Source organism: Melopsittacus undulatus, chromosome W (assembly GCF_012275295.1).
Source record: "Melopsittacus undulatus isolate bMelUnd1 chromosome W, bMelUnd1.mat.Z, whole genome shotgun sequence".
Taxonomy (NCBI): Eukaryota; Metazoa; Chordata; class Aves; order Psittaciformes; family Psittaculidae; genus Melopsittacus; species Melopsittacus undulatus.
This window is the reverse complement of record NC_047558.1, coordinates 3,004,587-3,026,637: the sequence shown is the minus strand read 5'-3', so window position 1 is coordinate 3,026,637 and position 22,051 is coordinate 3,004,587. Positions and strand designations below refer to the sequence as shown.

The window sequence follows — 22,051 nt, the reverse complement described above, 5'->3', positions numbered from 1 at the left end:
TGAGGATGAGTAAACAAGGACTTAATTTTGCCTAAGCAGATCATCCTCCCTGCTGGTATTTAAGAGATAGGATCATAACTTATGCCTTCACTGAGAAGAGTTATTGTCAAACACAATTAGATCTGCAAATCCAAGCTGTCTTCTAGGCACACCAGGATTAGTTCTGCTTAGTTCTTGAGTTACTTAGGGTTGAAGAAATTATACGGTCAGTCTTCCAACCCGAGCAAAGGACTGCAAGAATTTGTTCCATCATTCCTTTTGTGGAGTTTAATAGAGACTAACACACAGAGCATCCAGCGTGTGGAGCTGATTGATAGGATGTGGGTCTCATTCCCACCTCACTTCGGGAGGGGATAACACAATATGCCTTGAGGCAACAAAACTCCCAGCACTGTTCTTAAGGTAGAAGGAAGGAGGGAGGAGGCGTGAAGGGTTGTAAATACTGTCACTTCCCATATTCATGCCTGTGTCCCCCTGTGTTCAGGGCTTTTTCAATTCTGGTTCTTTTTGTAAGGCAGCCCAGGTGTCTTTCTATCACTTGTTTCAGCGGTTAAGATCCGATCTGATGGTCATTGCAAGCACTGAACAGACCTTGACAAGGAAGGTAATGTAGGACCTGGCACCCCCATTCTGTGACCGGTGAGCATGCGAACATAAGGATCTCTGGGCTCCAGTGTTTGTAGTTTGGTTGGGAGGGAGGTACCGTATGCACTGACCCTGCACAAAACCTCCTTGAGAGAGAGTAAAAAGTGTGCTAAATCCAGGCACTGGGCTCAGACACATGACTGGTGAACAACCAGAAAGATTTAAAAAGAAATGCTGACTCAGTTAAGTGAATTGAGATGGCAGATGTACTCTTCAAAAGAGCACAGCTCTCTTTTAAATGTCTCCCCCACTGAAATGATATTCTCAAGAGGTTTTTGTCCTTTGCATTTTCTTCAGGATCATCCATGAGGATGGCTTCTCTGGAGAAGATGTGAAGCAGTACAAGCCAGTGGTCTACAGCAACACTATACAGTCACTGGCAGCGATTGTACGTGCCATGGATACCTTGGGCATCGAATACGGTGATAAGGAGCGACGGGTAAGTTAAAATCACCACTGCTTGGGTACAGAGAGCTGAGCACCTGGAGACTTGAGCACAAACAAGAGGCATTTGCACAATCTGAATACCTTGGAGGCAAAAGGAGGGAGGGGGGAAGATCTACCCACTGTTGTATACTTATCGAACATGCAGGTTGTGCAACCAACAGAGGCACAGGCACAATTGCATATGACATGCCATTTGTACACCTATGCTAGGAAGTGTAGCCCTGGGGACCTCTGTGTCACAACAGCCACAATCTCTTGTGCCCTGGTACTAGCCAGGCCAGTACAAAACAATTCTGTTACCTAGGGACAGCCTAGAGAGAGGTACTGACAGACTTGGGGAAACAAGGAGAATGTGTGTCCTGTCTACCGTGCACATACTGGATCCACAGGCTGCAAGGAGAAGTGTCTCAGGGAGAAGTCTTGATGCTGTTCAGATCCCTTCCACCAACCTGCTCATGCAGGAAAGCTTTTAGAATTAACTTGACTTTTTGGGGGACTGGACTGGCTCTTAAATACCCTCAACAGCAATTTCACTTGCAAAGAAGGGGATGTATTACTTCAGTGAGGTCTGTATGGACAGGGTCTTGGGCAGCAGTGTTAGCATGTGTCTTATCAAAATAACTGTGATGTCTAGCAGTCTCCTCATGCCACACACCTAGGCCAGCCTCATCTTTTACAGTTGCCACTCTGTTGTTACTTTAACCAGCATCCTATTTTTAAACAATGACTTTTCTGCGAGGTGCCCCTGCCAGCCTCTGCCTTTCCTTTTTGCATTTCTGGCTCAGACCAAGCCCACACAGAGAAAGTCAGAGCTCTAGAGAAGTCAAGACCACCCTTTTTGCATGCTGCCATCTCAGAGAAGGTAAAATTACTTGGTTTAATTGGAAATAAAATGATTTCAGATTAAAGACCTGGTAAAGGCAAAGTCCTATATGCCACTGTGTCATGACTATTTTTAGGTAGCTATCAAATGACAGATGTATGTCACACCCCAAACTCTTTCACTAGAAAGGATGCCAAAATCCTGCTGTGGTGTTACTGTATGAAGAGGTACCTTATTTCTCCCAGTCACAAAGGGGTATTTTGATTTCTTTTTATCTAGGGATTTTTCCCACAAGAACTCTAAATCCTGGAGATTTTTTCATCTCAGACATAGAGATGATACCATAATGGAGTTCTTGTGAACTTGACAAGAACTAATGGTGATGGCTTTCAAACAGACTACATTAATCTGTTGATTAGTTGGTGACTCAGCTCTCAGCAAGCTAAAAACCTATGCCCAGGAAAACAGAAACAAATCATTCTCCATGTCTGATAAATAGTCTGTGGCAGACAGCTTTAAAATGTAAAATTTCTTTTTTTTTTTTAAATGACTGAAGTCCTACTTTGAGGAGAGAGGCTCAACACTGCTTTAGTGCAAGGCCTGGCAAAGTATAGGGTGTGGAAGGGGAGAGCTGTTATCAGGACTGCCAAGAATGAGAGATGGAGTACTGGGCTACACAAAATGTTGTGTCTGTTCCTATTCCTATGGAAAAGATGACAAATGATCCTTGGATCATACAATAACTAAGGCTGGAAAGGAGCTTGGGAGGTGTTTAGCCCATCTTTCTGCTCAAGCAAGGTCATCTCTGAGGTCAAACCAGGTTGCTCAGGGCTTTATCCCATCAGGTCTGAAATATTCCAAGGATGGGGACTGCACAGCCTCTTTGGGCAGTCTGGTCCACTGCTTTGCTGTCTTCATGATGAAAAGGCTTCTCCTTACGTCATTTGAAACATTCTTGTTTCAAATAATGCTTTTTGGCAGTAGGGATCCCAAGTTATGCTTTGAAAAGGAAAAAGTAAGTTAGATTAAGTTCTCCCCAACATAGTTTCCCCTAAGGTATGAAGTCCTAGAGGAATTACTCCTTTCTTACAATGGTGTTATGCTGCCTGTGTACAGACAAGCCTGCAACAAACCAATATAAACCAAATAACAGTCTGGGAGGGATGATTCAGAGTATCTGTCTTCTCCCTTCATAGATGGGAGTAATATTCCTGCATCTATCAGTAGATGAAGGGGAAAGAAACCAAGTCTTGTAGGCTGTGGTCTTCCACTTGCTCCTTTCTCTTAGTCAACCTCCACAGAAAGTTGCTGGCATTAGTATGAAATAGTATTTATTTTAATCTTACAAAGAAGCATATGGCTTCTGGTCCCCCACTTTTGTTATCAGAATCATAGAATCATAGAACAGTTACAGTTGGAAAGGATCATCTAGTTCCAACACCCTGCCATGGGCAGGGACACCTTGCACTAAACCCTGTCACCCAAGACTTCATCCAACCTGGCCTTGAACACCTGAGAACAATGTTGATAACACACGGATGTTTTTAGTCGTTGCTTAGAAATGCTTATTCCAATCAAGGACTTTTCAGTCTCATGCTCTGCCAGTGAGGAGGGGCACAAGAAGCTGGGAGGAAGCAGAGAAAGGACACCCAACCCAAACTAGCCGAAGGGGTACTCAATACCACAGCATGTCATGGCCAGTATATAAACTGTGGGGAGTTACCCAGAAGGCCCAGATCGCTGCTTGGGTCAGGCTGGGTATCGGTCAGTGGGTGGTGAGCAATTGTATTGTGTATCACTTGGGTTTAATGTTTTCCTTTTCCCTTTTTAGTTTCATATTCTCTTCCCTTTTTATTTCCCTTATCATTATTATTGGTGGTAGGAGTAGTGATTTTGTGTTATACCTTAGTTACTGGACTGTTCTTATCTAAACCCATGGGATTTACATTTTTTTGATTCTCCTTCCCATCCCTCCAGGAGCAGGGGGGAAAGAAGTAGGGGAGTGAGTGAGTGGCTGTGTGGTTCTGAGTTATGGCTGGGCTTAAACCATAACACTGGCTCACAGAGGGTTCATGGCCTGAGGGCAGCACCTAGGTCCTTGTTTTGTATCCTTCAGGGCAGGGAGGCAGGAGCATGTCACAGAACAGAGAATTTTCACAGAATCCCAAGGGTTGGAAGGGACCTCGAAAGATCATCTAGTCCAACCCCCCTGCAAGAGCAGGGTAACCTAGAGTACATCACACAGGAACTTGTCCTGGCGGGCCTTGAATATCTCCAATGTAGGAGACTCCACAACCTCCCTGGGCAACCTGTTCCAGTGCTCTGTCACTCTTATAGTAAAGAAGTTCTTCCTGATGTTAACGTGAAACCTCCTATGCTCCAGTTTACACCCATTGCCCCTTGTCCTATCACTGGATATCACTGAATAAAGCCTAGCTCCATCATCCTGACACCCACCCTTTACATATTTGTAAACACTGATGAGGTCACCCCTCAGTCTCCTCTTCTCCAAGCTAAAGAGACCCAGCTCCCTCGGCCTCTCCTTATAAGGGAGGTGTTCCACTCCCTTAATCATCTTTGTGGCTCTGCGCTGGACTCTTTCAAGCGATTCCCTGTCCTTCTTGAACTGAGGGGCCCAAAACTGGACACAATATTCCAGATACAGCCTCACCAAGGCAGAGTAGAGGGGGAGGAGAACCTCTCTTGCCCTACTAACCACACCCTTTCTAATGCACCCTAGGATGCCATTTGCCTTCTTGGCCACAAGGGCACATTGCTGGCTCATGTCCTGCCAAATCATGGCAGGTTACCACCACACACAACTCAGAAGGTCAGTATGGAACTCCAGAAAAGCTGTGCAAGTGCTAAGTCACAAATCCTTTACATGTTGCAAGAGGGTAGGCAAAAAAAGGAGCAGTCAGTGAGGAGACAGGAGCTGGATGCAGGAGGAGAAGCATCAGTGTGTGTTCCTCTTCTCCAGGGCCATCACTGCACTGGGCTGGATTACCCACTAGCCAAGAGCAAGGGGGTACATGGAGGAAGAGAGACAGAGGCTTGCTCCTTCCTGGCAGCTCAGGACCCTCCAGATGGCCTGTAGGCCACTGCTTAGTCTTTACCTTTATAATTGGATTAACAGCAGGAAAGAGTCATGCCATAACATGGAGCCTCTGGATTAAATGGTTCTCTAAAGTGCAAATGTATTAATAAAGCAAGCTCCTCACTGATTCCCTTTCACTGCACCCAGGCAGAGTAAATGGGAAATGGAAATGTAAAGTGAGAAATCCAGAAGTTGGCACAAGTGTTTGGAACTGATCAAGCAGGAAGGGCAGGGAAGTGATGGATTTTAATCTTTCCATTTGAAGAGCCAATTGCATAGTCTGACTTTAGAAATTCCAACCAGAAGAAGCATAAAGTCTCTTCCTTGGTGAGTCAATGCTAACCTCAGAAGCTGCTTGGAAATGCAACACCTATGATTCCACTGCAGGCTGATGTGGAAATGGATGTAGAGCATGTTCATATTCGCACAAACCAGATAGAAACAGACTGAAATTGTTCAGAAATCACTCAACAGAGAATCCTAGTATCAGTCATGTGGCTCAGATACAAGTGTCTGAGGTGGCAGGGTCACAGGTACAGTGCTTGAGGGCTGGAGGTGGCAGGGAGTGACCATAATATTGAACATTTTTCCCAGCAGAAATGACTGGACATGCCTCTGCTTCAGTTATGAAAGGGAAATCTAAAAAGCTGCTAAAGCATTAAAAATTTTTGAAAGGGAATCTTTTTCTTTCAGGCTTTGAGGCAAAATGTGTCTGTGATGACCTTATGCTGTATACAGTGTGCAACTCTGCAACTGGGAGCTAAACAAATTCGTACCTGGGATATTTTAAATACTGGCTAGTAATATTAAAAAATAAATCTGTTCAGTGTAATTGAGCAGCCCCGGAGGCAGCTGGCTGTCGTGGTTTAAGCCCAGATGATAACTCAGAACCACACAGCTGCTTGCTCACTATCCTTCTCTCTTCCCCCACTCCCAGAGGGATGAGGAGGAAAATTGAAAGAATGTAAATCACATGGGTTGAGATAAAAACAGTCCAATAACTAAGGTATAACACAAAAGAACTACTGCTACCACCACTAATAATAATGATAAACTAGATGATCTTAAGGTCCTTTCCAACCCTTACTATTCTATGATTCTATAATTGTATGATAAGGGAAATAACAAGGGGTAAGGATACAACTGCCCACCATACTCAGCCTAACCCAAGCAGTGATTTGGGCCTTCTGAGTAAGTCCCCCCAATTAATTTATTGAGGCTCCATAGCTCAGGGGTTAGAGCACTGGTCTTGTAAACCAGGGATCACGAGTTCAAGTCTCGCTGGGGCCTCGGGCATTTTCCGTGCTCCTTTTGCCCCCTCTGGAAACTTTCAGGAGAACTGGCTACACAGGACTTGGAGAAGGCTGAGGTTCTGAATGTCTTCTTTGCCTCGGTCTTCACTGGCAAAGGCTCTGACCGCAGCACCCGAGTCTTGGAGGGCGGATGCAGGGACTGTGAAAACTTAGACCTTGGGCCCACTGTACATGAGGATATGGTTCGACACCATCTTAAGAACCTGAATGTACACAAGTCCATGTGACCTGATGAAATCCATCTGCGGGTCCTGAAGGAGCTGACAAATGAAGTTGCAAAGCCACTGGCCGTCATATTTGAAAAATCATGGCAGTCAGGTGAAGTTCCTGATGACTGGAAAAAGGGAAATATAACCCCCATTTTCAAGAAGGGGAAAATGGATGACACAGGGAATTACAGACCAGTCAGTCTCGCCTCTATGCCTGGCAAAATCTGGGAGCAGATTCTCTTGGAAGGAATGCTAGAGCACATAAAAAACAACAAGGTGCTTGGTGACAGCCAGCATGCCTTCATTAAGGGGGAATCCTGCCTGACCAATTTGGTGGCCTTCTATGATGGGGCTACAAAAGTGATGGACAGGGGTAGAGCAGTTGACGTCATCTACCTTGACTTGTGCAAAGTGTTTGACACTGTCTCACATGACATCCTTGTCTCTAAATTGGAGTGTCATCAATTTGATAGGTGGACCACTCAGTGGGTAAAGAACTGGCTGGATGGTCGCACTCAAAGAGTTGTGCTCAACGGTTCAATGTCTGGCTGGAGATCAGTAATGAGTGGTGTCCCTCAGGGATCGGTGTTGGGACTGGTCTTGTTTAATATCTTTTTTGCTGACATGGACAATGGAATTGAGTGTGCCCTCAGCAAGTTTGCCGATGACACCAAGCTGTGTGATTCTGTTGATATGCTAGAGGGAAGGAATGCCATTCAGAGGGACCTTGACCCACTTGTGAGGTGGGCTGATGCCAACCTCATGAAGTTTAACCATGCCAAGTGCAAGGTCCTACACCTGGGTCGGAGCAATCCCAGGCACAGCTACAGGTTGGGCAAAAAGGAAATTCAGGGCAGCCCTGCTGAGAAGGACTTGGGGGTGTTGGTCAATAAGAAAATGAACATGAGCCAGCAGTGTGCGCTTACAGCCCAGAAAGCCAGCCCTTTTATGGGCTGTATCAAAAGAAGCGTGACCAGCAGGTCAAAGGAGGTGATCCTGCCCCTCTACTTTGCTCTCGTCAGACCTCACTTGGAGTATTGTGTGCAGTTCTGGTGTCCTCAACATAAAAAGGACATGGAACTGTTAGAACAAGGCCAGAGGAGGGCCACAAGGATGATCAGGGGACTGGAGCACCTCCCATATGAAGACAGGCTGAGAAAGTTGGGGCTGTTCAACATGGAGACCTCATAGCAGCCTTCCAGTATGTGAAGCAGGCCTACAGGGATGCTGGTGAGGGACTATTCATTAGGGACTGTAGTGATAGGACAAGGGGTAACGGGTTAAAACTTCAACAGGGGAGGTTTAGACTGGATATAAGGAAGAAATTCTTTACTGTTAGGGTGGTGAGGTACTGGAATGGGTTGCCCAGGGAAGCTGTCAATGATCCATTCCTGGTGGTGTTTAAGGCCAGGTTGGATTCATATTCATATTCATGGAGTTTGCTTCGTTTAAGGCTGGTATCATAGAAACACAGAATAGTTTTGGTTGGAAAGGACCTTCAAAGGTCATAGAATCATAGAATCATAGAATAGTTAGGATTGGAAAGGACCTCAAGATCATCTAGTTCCAACCGCCCGGCCATGGGCAGGGACACCTCACATTAAACCATATCACCCAAGGCTTCATCCAACCTGGTCTTGAACACTGCCAGGGATGGAGCATTCACAGCCTCCCTGGGCAACCCATTCCAGTAAATCATCATCATCTCAACCTGCAGTCATCTAGTCCAGCAATAAGCAGGGACATCTTCAAACTAGTTTAGGTTGCGTAGAACCACATCCAGTCTGGCCTTGAATGTTTCCAGGGATGGTGCACCCACCACCTCTCCAGGTAACCTGGGCCAGTGTTTTACCACCCTCATTGTAAAAAATTCCTTCCATGTGTCCATCCTGAATCTCCCCCTTTTAGTTTTAAACCATTAACCCTTGTCCTGTCACAACAGGCCCTGCTAAGAAGTGTCTCCTCATCTTTCTTATAGGCTCCTTTTATGTACTGAAAGGCTGTAATATGGTCTCCCTGGAGTCTTCTCTCGTCTACCTGTTTAGCCCAGCTGGCTTCTACTGTGTGCCCCTAATGCAAGCTTTCTGAGGAATGCCAAATGCTATATAACTTTGGGGAGGGGAGTTCAAGAGAGGTTAATCAGGCCCCACCATGCTGGTATGAAGCCCCAGATTGCTGACTGGTAGCTAATGGGGTGATCTGGGGGATCGACATGGGATTCATGGGTTTTTGCTGTTGCAGTGAGGATATGGTCAAACCTTGCTGGTCTGCTATGGTAAGGGATGGGTCCACAGTGAAACATAACTTAGGGCTGTTCTGTGGAGGAGCAGGATGGAGTGGGAGGAAATGGGAAATGGAATAAGGGGGGGTTAGCCACCTCATTTTTGCCTGGTGTCAGCATTTGTCTGGATGTCCAGCTGCAGCTAAGTCTGCACGGAACCATTCGTGCTCTATTGGGTCTGCTTGGCTTCATAACTGTGACAGTGCTGGATGAATATTTTAACCTGCCCTTCACTAAGGTGTAAAGATCTGTCACTCTTCCGTTAAAACCAATACCACCTTTCTCACGTGCTACCCCCTCCTCTCTTTGTCCCCCCATGAGGTGCTGCCATGTTTTAAGCCCAGCCGGCAACCCAGAACCATGCAGCCACTCGCTCACTCCCCCCTTTTCCTCCCCTGGCTCCCGGAGGGATGGGGAGGAGAATAGAAAGAATGTAACTCCCACAGGTTGAGATAAGAACAGTCCAGTAACTAAGGCATAACACAAAACCACTACTTGCCGCAGAAAGGACTCTGTCACAGACCAATATGATCAGACAAAAAGCCATTTATTGCAAAGCATTAACTCCTTATATACTATTGCTTACACACACCTACAGCAATTTGGCATATCATGATTGGATACTTGTCCTGAAGACCCTTAGTGACTAACATATAATTGGTTAAGCACAGGTGTGAGAACTTGACCTCGAACGCTTGCCAACAGTCCACAGTTCTCATAACTCAGTGAATGCCAGCTTCTTCTTATCTTGCTTGCTTAGGCTTCCTCGGGCCTCCCACGGCCTTGCTGTATCCCTCGGAGTTATTCAGAGCTCATGTAGCAAATATCCATTTTCCTGTGAGAACACTGTCTCCACATCTACCCCTTTTTAGTTTTACTAAAAGTTTTTTACAATTTGGTATGTCTGCTCTATCACTGCTTGACTTGTGTAACAACAACCCACTACTCTAGGCAGCATTATTTCAGTAAGATTAGTCTGATTTGAAGTCACTTGAACCTTTATAACATGGGGCATATAGGTGGTTTTATACACAAAATCTCAACCTCTAATAATACCTACTTTACAAGCATTCATATTCAAGCTGTTACATATCAGTTGCCCCCAAGTGATGTTTTGCAATCATTCATTTTTCTCTTCCTCTATGTCATTCTGCTTAGGGTATTCACGGTCAGCTCCTGTAGCTGACCCATCGAGTTCTTCCACTCATCTGTCCCGCTCATGGCAAGGCTTGACAAACTTTGCAGGCAGCCACCGTGGACCTCTAGGTAGGAGGACAGAAATATACCCCTTCCTCTGGGTTATCAGTTCTTGAGAAATAGACAGTTTAAAGTGATTCCTTAAAGCAGAAGCATTCTGATGCAAACGGAATGTGAAGCAGCTGCAGAAATAGACTGCACATTTCTAACAGTCAAAGGGATTTGCTCCATCATTACACTCCCCCCCCTTTTTTTTTTGTCACACAAGCAGAATCAAAAGCAATACTTCCTATCCCCTATGGCTCAGACCACATTGTAACATTATAAGGGGGGTTTCCTTGAACCCTTTATATTTGATCAGCCTGTCAGTGTCCCAAGAAAGACGAGACCCTTGTGTCCGACCAGCCTGTCTGCATCCCATTGTGGGAACCGTACTGGACAGCCCACTGTATCGGAGGGTGACTCAACTAACCTATTCAGGGACCCATGCTGACAGTGTCACTGAATCAAATCCCTTACATGCTGTTGATAGTACATTGGCTGGAAAAGAAGCTTGAAGCAATACACAACAAAACTACAGTCACTAATAACAGCTAGAATGAGTTAATTATTTAGCATGCATAAAATTCTTACCCAGTAGGTGTCCCTATGGGGAACAGGCAGGTTCAGCCCAGAAGTTCCAATGAACTTCTCCACTCCTTTTTTTTTTTTTTGCATTAACCCTTTCTTGCCTGAAAGGTTAAAGTGCTACCTGTTAAAACTTTTACATGAACCTGACAACAAAAAATATACAGGACACTGTCTGCCTTCATCACACACACACACACACACATATGGGATCCCACAAGCACACTTCACCCAACTACAATATTTGAAACACAAAATCCAGACAATCACTACTCTCTTTACACAGTCCCACATACAGAATGTGGAACAAGGACCTTGTGAAGACTATTAGGAAACAAGCTCCGAGGAGCATCATCGCAGTGTAAGGTGGCAGGCTCAACCTTAGCGGGTGTCCCCACAGAGGCTCTGCCTCCTTCACATCGCATGAGGCTTGGGCTTTTATACTGACCAAAATGCACACTCAAGTTCTGCTTCTCTTAGCTGCTGTGGCATGCATATGTCTTCCCATGCTTGCTTCTGCTGGTGAGATCCTTCACCCAGGAAATGGTGTGGAGTTAAATCTGCTGTCTGTGGTTAGTGTGAGCCTGCCACTATTGCAGACTTATGTTTAATTTACTCCAGAGGCAAAATATGTGCCAAGGCTGAAAAGACCTTATTCAGCATTACATTGGATCACGAGCCAAGTTCAGGCTGGTCTTGTGATGAATGAGTAGGCAAAAATCCTTATGTCTTCAACTTTGTCTCCAAGAACAAACCTCATGGAAAGCTCTAGGATTATTTGTAGCAGCACACAAGGTTCTGCAGGGCTGAGCCTTTGGCTCAGCTGCTCTTTATGCCATTGCAGACTAAGTGTGAGCATCTTCTATTTCTTGTTGGTGATTCAAGCAAAAAATTTGCATTCACAAAGCAATCTCAACCCTAAATTGTGTACCAGGAGGAGGAAGTCTGTCCCCTAGCATGAAGACTCTGGGCAATTTCAGCATCAAGGCTCTCGGACCATGAGGTTTTAGAAACCAAGAAGAGCTGGATCCAAACTACATATCTGCTTATTTCAGTCATGGGCTGTGTACACAGATATTTTACCATACTGAATCAGCTTAAAAGCAACCTCTTGGGCTGATACCCCTTTTCTGGCTCCTATCTTCCCATTCCTGAAGGAGCTTTAGAGTGCAAAGCCTGGCCTTACTCAATCAGTTGCTGCACTTGATGGGCTTCAGCAGCCTGCAACCACAACCCAGCATGCAGACATCTTCAGAGGTCCTTCCCTGGGCACCACTGCATGACAAGGTTAAGGAGCAAGCCATATCCACCATGTTTCAAACCAGAAAGCATGATCAGCTGATACATTTAGTTGGAAAAAGAAGAAAGATGATGATGAGAGTCCTGCTGATAGTAATCCACACAGGCAGCACTTCTAATAATCTATCCCCTAAAATCCTGGGCAGGTGAGACCCCAGTTCTGGGGTCATGCTGCATGTCAGTATGAATTTTCATCTTTATTTCTCTGGGCTGATCCAAGAGCGCAAAGGGTGGAGGTAGTGGACAGGCTATTGAACCATGTCCCCTTCTCCTTTGTCATCAACTTTGCAAAGAAAGAATGGGCAGCAAATAAACAGTGAGGGCTAATGGGGAGGAGAAGCCTATCACTCCATACTATCACTATCTAACTTGCCTTGAAATCCTCCAAGAGATCTCCAGGAATTAGTTTCCAGTGTTAGTGAGTCTTCTGTGACCTTTGAGAAAGAGAACCAAACTCAGGAGCCAAGTCCACCACGAAGCACCAACTTTCTGTGAATTAAATTCCAGATGTAAACAAATGCTTCCCTGGCAGCCCTTACAAATCCTATTACATGCATTAGGCAGCACCAGCACACTGTGTGGCTATAAGCTCTTTTCTGTATGAAGCTGTAGGGTATTGCCTGAGATCAGGAAGAATTAGTCCAGCAAGTTTCTTGAGCTAGAAAAAATCAGATTTCCCTTCATACTGGTTAAGCAATTCCTAGTTCAGACCAGGAGTTACTGATCAGATTGCTACACTCAACACTGCAAAGGAGGTTTAATAGTGTCAGGACAGTTTCTAGTGAATTGTTTGTCCCTATCCCACCCACCAGCACCAAACTGGGCTCTTGGCTGTTCTAGCAGAGAGGTGATCATCCACAGACTAAAGAGTGGGATCTTCTCAGGTGGGCAGGAGCAATGCTGACTTAGAATCATAGAATCATAGAATGGTTTGAGTTGGAAAGGACATTAAGATCATCTAGTTCCAACCCCCTGCCAAGGGCAGGGACACCTTCCACTAGACCAGGTTACTCCAAGCCCCGTCCAACCTGGCCTTGAACCCATCCAGGGATGGGGCAGCCACAACTTCCTTGTACAACCTGTTCCAGTGCTTCACAATAGACTTTGGTCTATTTCTTCCTCACTGAACCAGACAGATCCTCTCTGTTGGGCCAGGAGCTGGGGGAAGTATTGGCACTTCCTTTCAAAGCAAGGGGCAGAATTTGGATAAGCTTCAATCAAGTACCCTAAGCAGAAGGCATCCTGAGTTCAGGCACACCACAGGAATACCCTGACTTCATTTCTCTTTCCTCTCAGTTGCTTTGGAAGGGAGGGCTGCTGATGAAAAGTGTCCATTAATGCTTGTGGTAAAGGTGTTAGCTCTGAGAGATTAAATTCTTTTGAAGCCACAGAGACTCAGTCCTTGGCCTCTGGTGTGGGTTACCATAACAGTGGGTTTGAATGAGACATCAGGACATTGTGTGAAACAGCTGGACTGCCAGCACCTTGGTGCACACACAAAACATATGGTCCAGGGCATCTGAAGCAGTGCCCAGCACATAAATCTGGATGGGCGTATGCTAGGAGTGGTCAGAAATGAAGCACTTGATGTGCAAAAGGAAAGGAGGTCCAATTTCATGTGCAGGTCTACCAGAAAATCTTCTTAGATGGTTGTTTCCAGCTCCTACAGGAAAGAAAAGGGCAGTAGGTTCTAGTTGAAAGCTAAGTAGGATAGCAAGTAGTGGGGTGATAACTGTAAATGGTTATTCTAAAGGTCAGAACTGCATGTACTCTCCTAGCTTTGTGAATAGCTATTCAATTCATCCACAAGTTGAGCTTTTGACTAGGACAGGCTGAAATAAACAGGGCTAAAGCTGTCCCATCCATTATCGCTGGGAATGGCTTGCCTCCAAGAGCAGACTCTGCCCTGCAGATGCAACACAGAGTGTCAGAGAGCAACCCAAGAGGGCAGATAGCTCATGTGGACCATCCTTGCCACCAAGCCTTCATCCACGGTCTTCAAAATGCCACAGTGCCCCTCTGTGGAGAGATAGTGATGCCTGTGTGCTCACAGCCAATACCCCTGAGCACACCCCCTGGTCAACACCCTGTTGAAAGCATGGGCAGAAGCCAGAAGCCTCTCGTTCTGTATACACTGCCCAAGACTATCTGGAGTTAGGTTTCCTTTTCCACCCCCTAAGATGAGATGTCAGGAAAGAAACTCTGGCAATCCTGCCTGTATGGGTTCTTTCTCACATACCAAATCAAAACAGAAGGGTCCCGTAGCCCTGGTGGCACTGACAGACAAACTGACAGAGCCACTCTACACAGACTGCCACTTGAGTTCCTGTGGTAACACAACCTTGCACTTCCCATGCCATTATTTATGTCCTTCTGTTGCCATGGCAACAGGGCACTTTTAATTGGTGAGTAAGGAACAAAATTAAAACCAAAGCGATTTATTAAATGTCAAACCAAGTCAGTGTGTCTCCCAGAAATGCCCCCAGGGCACTGCAATGGAAGCACAGTGACTCTCTGGGCATTCATTCAGGAGCAGGACTTCTCCAGCAAACAGATAGCAGAGCCAGAGGGGAAGAGGACAGCTCCTCTGGGTCTGCACATTGCCATCATCTCCAAAGGAGCCATGCTGCCTTCTTCACATGTCAGTCCAAGGATGCTGAAGCCAGCCAGGCCCTGAGATAGCTATCTCAACAAAGCCATTCTTATGTCCATGCATAGGTGGAGGAAGGCAGATGTATTTGCAGACTATGCTAAACTTCACTCCTGCTTCTACCACCAACTTCCTGTGCCCCAGAAGGAAAGTCCTCATGCAGGTGGTGGAGCCATGCCTGGTATCTTGCCCAGGAACTCTCTGTATCAATTATCCTATCTGCTAGGTGTAGACTAAATAGGTTGGGAGATGATTAGGTATTCTTCCAATACCTAAAGCTCTTACAGGTTCATGAAGGGCAGGTCCTGCTTGACCAACCTTATCTCCTTCAACAATAAGGTGACCTGCCTGGGATGAGGGAAAGGTTGTGCATGTTGTCTATTTAGACTTAAGTAGAGCATTTGACACTGTCTCCCACAGTGCTCTCCTGGACAAATTGGCTGCTCGTAGCCTGGATAGGAGTATTCTTCACTGGGTTGGAAACTAACTGGATGGCCGAGCCCAAAGAGTGGTGATAAATGGCATCACATCTAGCTGGTGACTGGTGCCTCAGGGCTCAGTGTTAGGGCCAGTGTTGTTTAATATCTTTAGTGATGATCTGGATGAGTGGATTGAATGTACCCTCAGTAAATTTGCAGATGACATCAAGTTGGGTAGGAATGTTGATTCAAGAAGCAGCTTTCTGTTGGTTTATTCAGATGTCCTATTTATTACCAGCCTATATATTATAAAAAGTGTATAATTCACAGTGCTTTCTAATTAGATGTTGTAACTACAATCCTATTTCACAACACTCTATTTGCTCCATCAGAGGGCCTTGAGCAACCTGGTCTAGTGGAAGATGTCCCTGACCATTGCAGGGGGGTTGTCGTGGTTTAAACCCAAACCGCACAGCTCTTGCACTCACTCCCCCTCTTTACTCCCACAACTCCTGGAGAGCTGGGGAGGAGAATCCAAAGAATGTAGCTCCCACAGGTTGAGATAAGAACAGTTTAATAACTAAGGTATAACACAAATCACTACTGCTACTACCAATAATAATAATAGTGAGAAAGGAAATAACAAGTGAAGAGAATATGACACCTCACCAACCAGCTGACCCACCCTGCCCAACCGAGCACTGACCCATACCTCCTTCAACCCCCCGAGAGCACTAGCCCTTTCATATCCCCCTCCATTACATCCTGGACATGACGTGCTATGGTATGGAATACCTCTTTGGCCAGCCTGGGTCAGGTGTCCTGTCTCTCCTTCCTCCTGGCCTCCCCTCCTCCCTGGCAGAGCATGAGGCTCAGAAAGTCCTTGGACAAACCAAACATTTGAGCAGTAACTAAAAACATACATTCTATCAGCACCATTCCCAGCCCGAAAGTCAAAACACAGTGCTGCACCAGCTACCAAGGAGAAAAAAATTACTGCTACTGCTGAACCCAGGACAGGGGTTAGAACTAGATGATCTTAAGGTCCTTTCCAACCCAAACCATTCTATGATTCTATGATTTTAAAGTTTTGTATTAATTATATCATGCAGGGTAAACTCTTCAAAGGTTTGAAGCCAACAGTTTGATTTGTACATTTGTACAGGGATGCTGGTGAGGGACTCTTCATTAGGGACTGTAGTGATAGGACAAGGGGTAACGGGTTAAAACTTCAACAGGGGAGGTTTAGACTGCATATAAGGAAGAAATTCTTTACTGTTAGGGTGGTGAGGTACTGGAATGGGTTGCCCAGGGAGGTTGTGAATGCTCCATCCCTGGCAGTGTTCAAGGCCAGGTTGGATGAAGCCTTGGGTGATATGGTTTAGTGTGAGGTGTCCCTGCCCATGGCAGGGGGGTTGGAACTAGATGATCTTAAGGTCATTTCCAACCCTAACTATTCAATGATTCTATGATTCTATAAAGATGATGTGAGTTCACATGGCAACATCCCATCATGATATATGAAAACCTGAGATTAAAAGACACTGTTAAACTCTGTCCAAAGTCAGGGGTCACTTAGTCCAAAGCATGGTAACTCAGAGCAAACTGGCCAGGCTAGCAAAGATTTTGTGATCCCAGTCACTTCTGACCTTTCTGGAAGAAGTCCATTTTCAGGAGTCCATATTGGTAGATCTCCAGAACAATCTACAGCTGAGTTTGTGGCTGACAATCAAATCACTAAAAATGGAAATGGGCCTTGGCCACTTGAAGATTATTCATTATAGAGGGAAAGATCTTGGGAGTAACCGGGCTAACGTGGTTAAGCAAACATGACTGGATTAGCAAAAGGCAGGATTAGACATTGCCCATTAACACTGTCATGTGCAATAGCAGAAGAGGTGTGGGCTGATTCTGTATGTTATTATGAGTGAGTGTGTGCATACAGCTGCTCACCTCAGTTGTGCAGGTCAGCTGTTGTGACTTATTAGGAGACTCCTTAGGAGGTGTGAACACCAAAGATTTTTTTAAATGCACTGGCAAAATGAGACGTAGAAAGTTCTCTCATGCATGTTTTAACCTTGGACCTCTGGTATGCTCTTTGCAAGTTTTTATTAAATAATAATAATAAAAAAGACCCAAACACATTTCCCTGGTATTTATAAAGTGAAAAAAACACAGTAAACTGTAGAGTCTCTGTGATATTGTCAGGGGGCTGTCCTCAGCTATCTAGTCAGCTTAATAGCTCCAATTTGGGAAGAAAAACATTTTCTGAAAGTGTTCTCTATCTGCCTTTGCCTCTACCTCTATCCTAAAGACCAAAACCTTTTAAATCCTGCAGCTGTGTGTTAACACAGAAGAATGGGTCTTTCCAAGCTGTTTTACCTTCAAAAGAGTATCATCCTTAGGCTAGAGCCTTCCTTAGCTGAGATGTTGGAAGAAAACAGTGAGAAGCTGCCAGTGGATGGTCTTTTCTCCCACCACACCAGACACAAGCATCCCCACACTGAGGGCAGGTCCTCAGCCTGGGCACATCCAGATTGGCTGAAGTCACTCTGGCCCTAGGGCTTGTTTTGCTGTTTTACAACAGAACAAATAGAGCAACATTTCATAACATCCTAATGAGGCACATTGAATAATGCCCAGGAGACAGAGACAATATTAGTGTTCCTTGGCACAGAGGAAATTCAAAGGCATTTATTTTTTATCTGAAATGATCTCTGTTCCCCTCAGTGGTGGGCAGACATTTTTATAGTGTAGGTTCCTGGAAATACTCAGATGTCACTGTTAGTGCATTCGAAGAGAATTATTTATTTCAGATTTAAAAGCTGAGACTGAAGCAAGGAGGTATTCAGTGCCATTATGGGGTTATTAACCTTTAAGTAGTGTTTTGCACTCTTATGTCCCCAAAAGACCTTACACTCGTGGACCCATTCTTCTTCCCATTGAATGGGAATTATATCACTCAGAGAAGGCAGTGGTACCTCTGTCATGAAGGCTGCTAAAGTCTCACCTACAATCCTGATGGTGCCTTAAGAGAACATGCTGTTCATTCTGTCAAGCTTACTGCTTTTTTTAAAGTTTTAACACTTATTAAACATCTGCTTCTCCAGCCTTGGTAATCAGAAGACACAACCAAAAGGCTTAGGCTTGCATTGGGACAGGGACCAGGACTAATACTGGATGTGTTTGATGGGAGGAGCTTACAGTAGGTAACTTCAGATGAATCACTGCAAGTTTGGGCTCAGAAGGCTCTTATGATCTGCCCCTTAAGAAAGCAGCAGAGACAGACTAGGTTCCATCTCTTCACCCATGCTGGTGAGTGTGTAGCTGCAGTTACAGGTGGTAATAGGAGAGTTTGCTGCTGTGCAAGTCTCAAAGGAGACATGCTGCAGGATGTACACTTCCAGGTGGGCTGATCAGAGCGAAGAGTCGAAGCCCAGGGAAGGTGAGCTGAGCTGACCTATTCTTCAGAACAACTGAAAACATCCTCTTTAAAGTCCTGAGCAGTAAAGGCTGCTGTATTATTAAGAAGCCAGGCAATTGGAAGGTATTATCCCACTAAACAAAGTACATCTCCTGCGAAAAGGGTTTCCTAAGGAAGCGATGCTGTTCTGCAAAGCTTGGCCTTGACAGAGATTTCTCCATTCTCAGTTGGATCCAGGAAGCAAGCATGTTAACAAACCTACTGCCAAGCAATTTAATGTTATTCTGCATACTCTACTCAATCTGGAAGCCTAGCTAAGCATAAGAAAACGAGGAATTTTTGCTTATTTAATACATTCTTTCTGAATGTCACTACATTAAAAACCCAGCAAATGAAATAGCCCCCCTCACTCCCCCTGCAAAGCCAAAATCATCTCAACTAGGTCATATATGTTCATTGTGGTTTCTCCAGTTAAAAAGCTATTGTCCATTGGGATTGTAGTCACCCATCTATCTGAAGTGTATCAGCCATCCAGCTTGTATAAACAAACACTCTTCTGTTATTTCTGAGGACACACAGGCTGTTCCACATGATCAGCTCGAGCCCACTATTTTAGAATGCCTCTTCAAGATGTTGAAAACAGGAGAAGAGTGGTTAAAAAAAAGCAGTTCATACATTAACAATGACATGGCAACAGCAAAACAGAGCCTCAGAAGCAGAGCTCAGCTCAGTAAAGGTTTAGGGAGTCACAGCACTGCAGGACTGAAAGAAATATTCAGCACATAAAAGAAATCCCCAAATGTTTTTTAATTTTGTGATTATGACACCAAGCCAACAGCTATTTATATATACTTTTGCCTAACCACGGATTTTTTTTCACCCTGCTGTCCTGGGTTCAGCTGTAGCAGTCATTTTTTCTCATGACAGTACTTTTTGGCATCTAATGTGGGGCATGAACGGTTGAGATAATGACAGATCTCAACAGTGTGTCTAATTGTATTCATGATAAGCATTCATTGTTTCAGATTAATAGACACTCATTACAATGTTGATTTTTTTGCTCTCAGAGTTGTTGTGCTTGATCTCATAGTATCAGCATGTCGTATCTTACTTGTATTCGAGTAAGGGGTTCAAGCTGCTTCAAAAGTGATTGGCACTGAAGCACAGTTCCTCCTGGCACCCCGGTTGCCCATGCTGGGTTGGATGTTCAAAGGCAGGGTCTCCTCTCCACATCATGCAACCAATGCTACATGGACTGAGCGGGCCCCACTAATCACACAATGAGCACAATGAAATGGAAATCCCAGTTGTCCAGGAATTCTAGAAGTCATCATGGACTGGCCAGAGGGCAAAGATTTTTGAATGTCACAGGAGGAGGAGGTGATGCATGCTGAAGAGGCCCCACCATATAATAAACTGTCAGAAAGTGGGAAGCAATATGCCTTGTTTACTGATGGGTTCTGCTGTACTGTGGGAAAGCAGCTGTATGGAGTCCCTGATGACAGCTTGCAGAAACTGCTGAAGGAGAGGGTTTGCTGAGGTGAAAGCCATCCAGCTGGCCTTGGACATTGCTGAATGAGAAAAGTGGCCAGTACTTTATCTCTATACTGACTCATGGATGGTGGCAAATGCCCTGTGGGGGTGGTTGCAGCAATGGAAGCAGAGCAACTGGCAATGCAGATGTAAACCCATCAGGGCTGCTGCACTGTGGCAAGATAACGCTACCCAAGTGCCGAACCTGGTGGTGAAGGTACACCATGTACCCAAGAGTCGGACCACTGAGGAACACCAGAACAACCAACAAGTGGATAAAGCTGCTAAGATTGAAGTGACTCAGATGTATTTATATTGGCAACATAAGGGTGAATTAGTATTAGCCCAGTGGGCCCATGACACCTCAGGCCATCAAGATGCAACATATAGATGGGCTCATGTCCACAGGGTGGACTTAACAATGAAAACTATTGCCCAGGTTATTCACAAATGTGAAACATGTGCTGCAATTAAGCAAGCCAAGCGGTTAAAGCCTCTTTGGTATGGAGGACAATGGCTGAAATACAGATATGGGGAGGCCTGGCAGATTGATTATATCACACTCCCATCGAACCACCAAGGCAAGTGCTATGTTCTTACCATGGTGGAAGCAACCACCTGATGGCTGGAAACATACGCTGTGCTCCACGCCACTGCCTGGAACACTGTCCTGGGCCTTGAGAAACAGTTTTTGTGGCAACACGGCACCCCAGAGAGAATTGAGTCAGACAATGGGACTCATTTCCGGAACAACCTTATAGACACTTGGGCCAAAGAGCATGACATTGAGTGAGTATATCACATCCCCTACCATGCACCAGCCTCTGGGAAAATTGAATGGTACAATGGACTGTTAAAAACTACACTGAGAGCAATGGGTGGTGGGACTTTCAAACATTAGGATACACATTTACCAAAGGCCACCTGGTTGGTCAACACCAGAATATCTGCCAACAGGGCTGGCCTATACCAAGAACTTTTACATCCTGTAGAAGGGGATAAAGTTCCTGTGGTGCACATAAAGAATTTGTTGGGGAAGACAGTCTGGGTTATTCCTGCTTCAGATAAAGGCAAATCCACTCGTTTGATTGATTGCTTTTGCTCATGGACATGGATATACTTGGTGGGTAATGTAGGAAGGTGGGAAATTCCAGTGTGCACCTCTAGGGGATTTATTATGGAGGGAAAACAGCTAATGAACTCAATTATATGCTGTTGCCAGCTGTATAACATTTCTATAGACCATCAGCTAGATGCCCATCTCCACCACTCTGGGCTTTGAAAAGAGAATATGTGCTGTCAGAATCATCAGTGGAGAGTAAAGTAAAAAGCCAGCAGCAGCAGAACTGTCCTCAGGTCACCATCGACTGACCCTGACTTCCCTCCAGTCATCATGCCAACAAAGACTGAACTTTGATGAAACCATATGAGCTCGGCAGTGACCAGACGAGATCAGTGGTGTCATCAGCAGGCAACATCCAACACCGTACACCATCTCTCCTGCCCTGAAAGACTGTTATGACAGATGAAGCCCGGCATCATGGACTGAATGAACTCTGTGAACTTTATAGGGATGGTCCATGGACTAAGGAATGGTATCTCTCTCTTTGTGTGTGTTTGTGTGTGTGCATACACACACACATATATATATACATATATATATGAGACAAAAAGTGATGGCACATTTTAAAATACGGGATCTGAGCATGATGTGAATGGCATGGAATAAGGGGTGGATACTATCCTGAGTTCAGCTGTAGCAGTCATTTTTCTCCTTCTTAGTAGCTGATGTAGTGCTGTGTTTTTTACTTTAGCCTAAGAACAATGTGAATAAGTGGCTGCGTGGTTCTGAGTTACCAGCTGGGCTTAAACAATGACAGCTGTGTTCTTTACCATCAGGGCAAGAGTACCTGAGATACTTGTTTATACTAAATGCATGCTATCAGCAAAAGATGCCTCATGGATCATTTAGCATGGAATTTCTGGTCTTTTATCAGAAGGAGCTACTACCTACAGATTTATGGGTCTGCAGATAAGTGTGTCCACAACTCTGTAGCCCTTTAACCCTGATGTAGCTGTGTATGTAG

General features: G+C 45.1%; 1 protein-coding gene and 1 non-coding gene across 4 annotated transcripts in view; both read left to right on the top strand.

The window, feature by feature from the left end:
• The window catches only part of LOC101868333 (guanine nucleotide-binding protein G(o) subunit alpha), a 181,562-nt gene that overhangs the window by 80,609 nt on the left and 78,902 nt on the right, over positions 1-22,051 (top strand). For all 3 annotated transcript variants that reach the window (XM_034073326.1, XM_034073325.1, XM_034073327.1), the window contains exon 3: positions 943-1,084. In XM_034073326.1, the coding sequence (XP_033929217.1) occupies positions 943-1,084 (142 nt within the window). The remainder of the gene's footprint in view (positions 1-942; positions 1,085-22,051) is intronic.
• On the top strand, positions 6,230-6,302 carry TRNAT-UGU (transfer RNA threonine (anticodon UGU)). Its single transcript has one exon. It is a non-coding gene; the product is annotated as a tRNA-Thr (tRNA).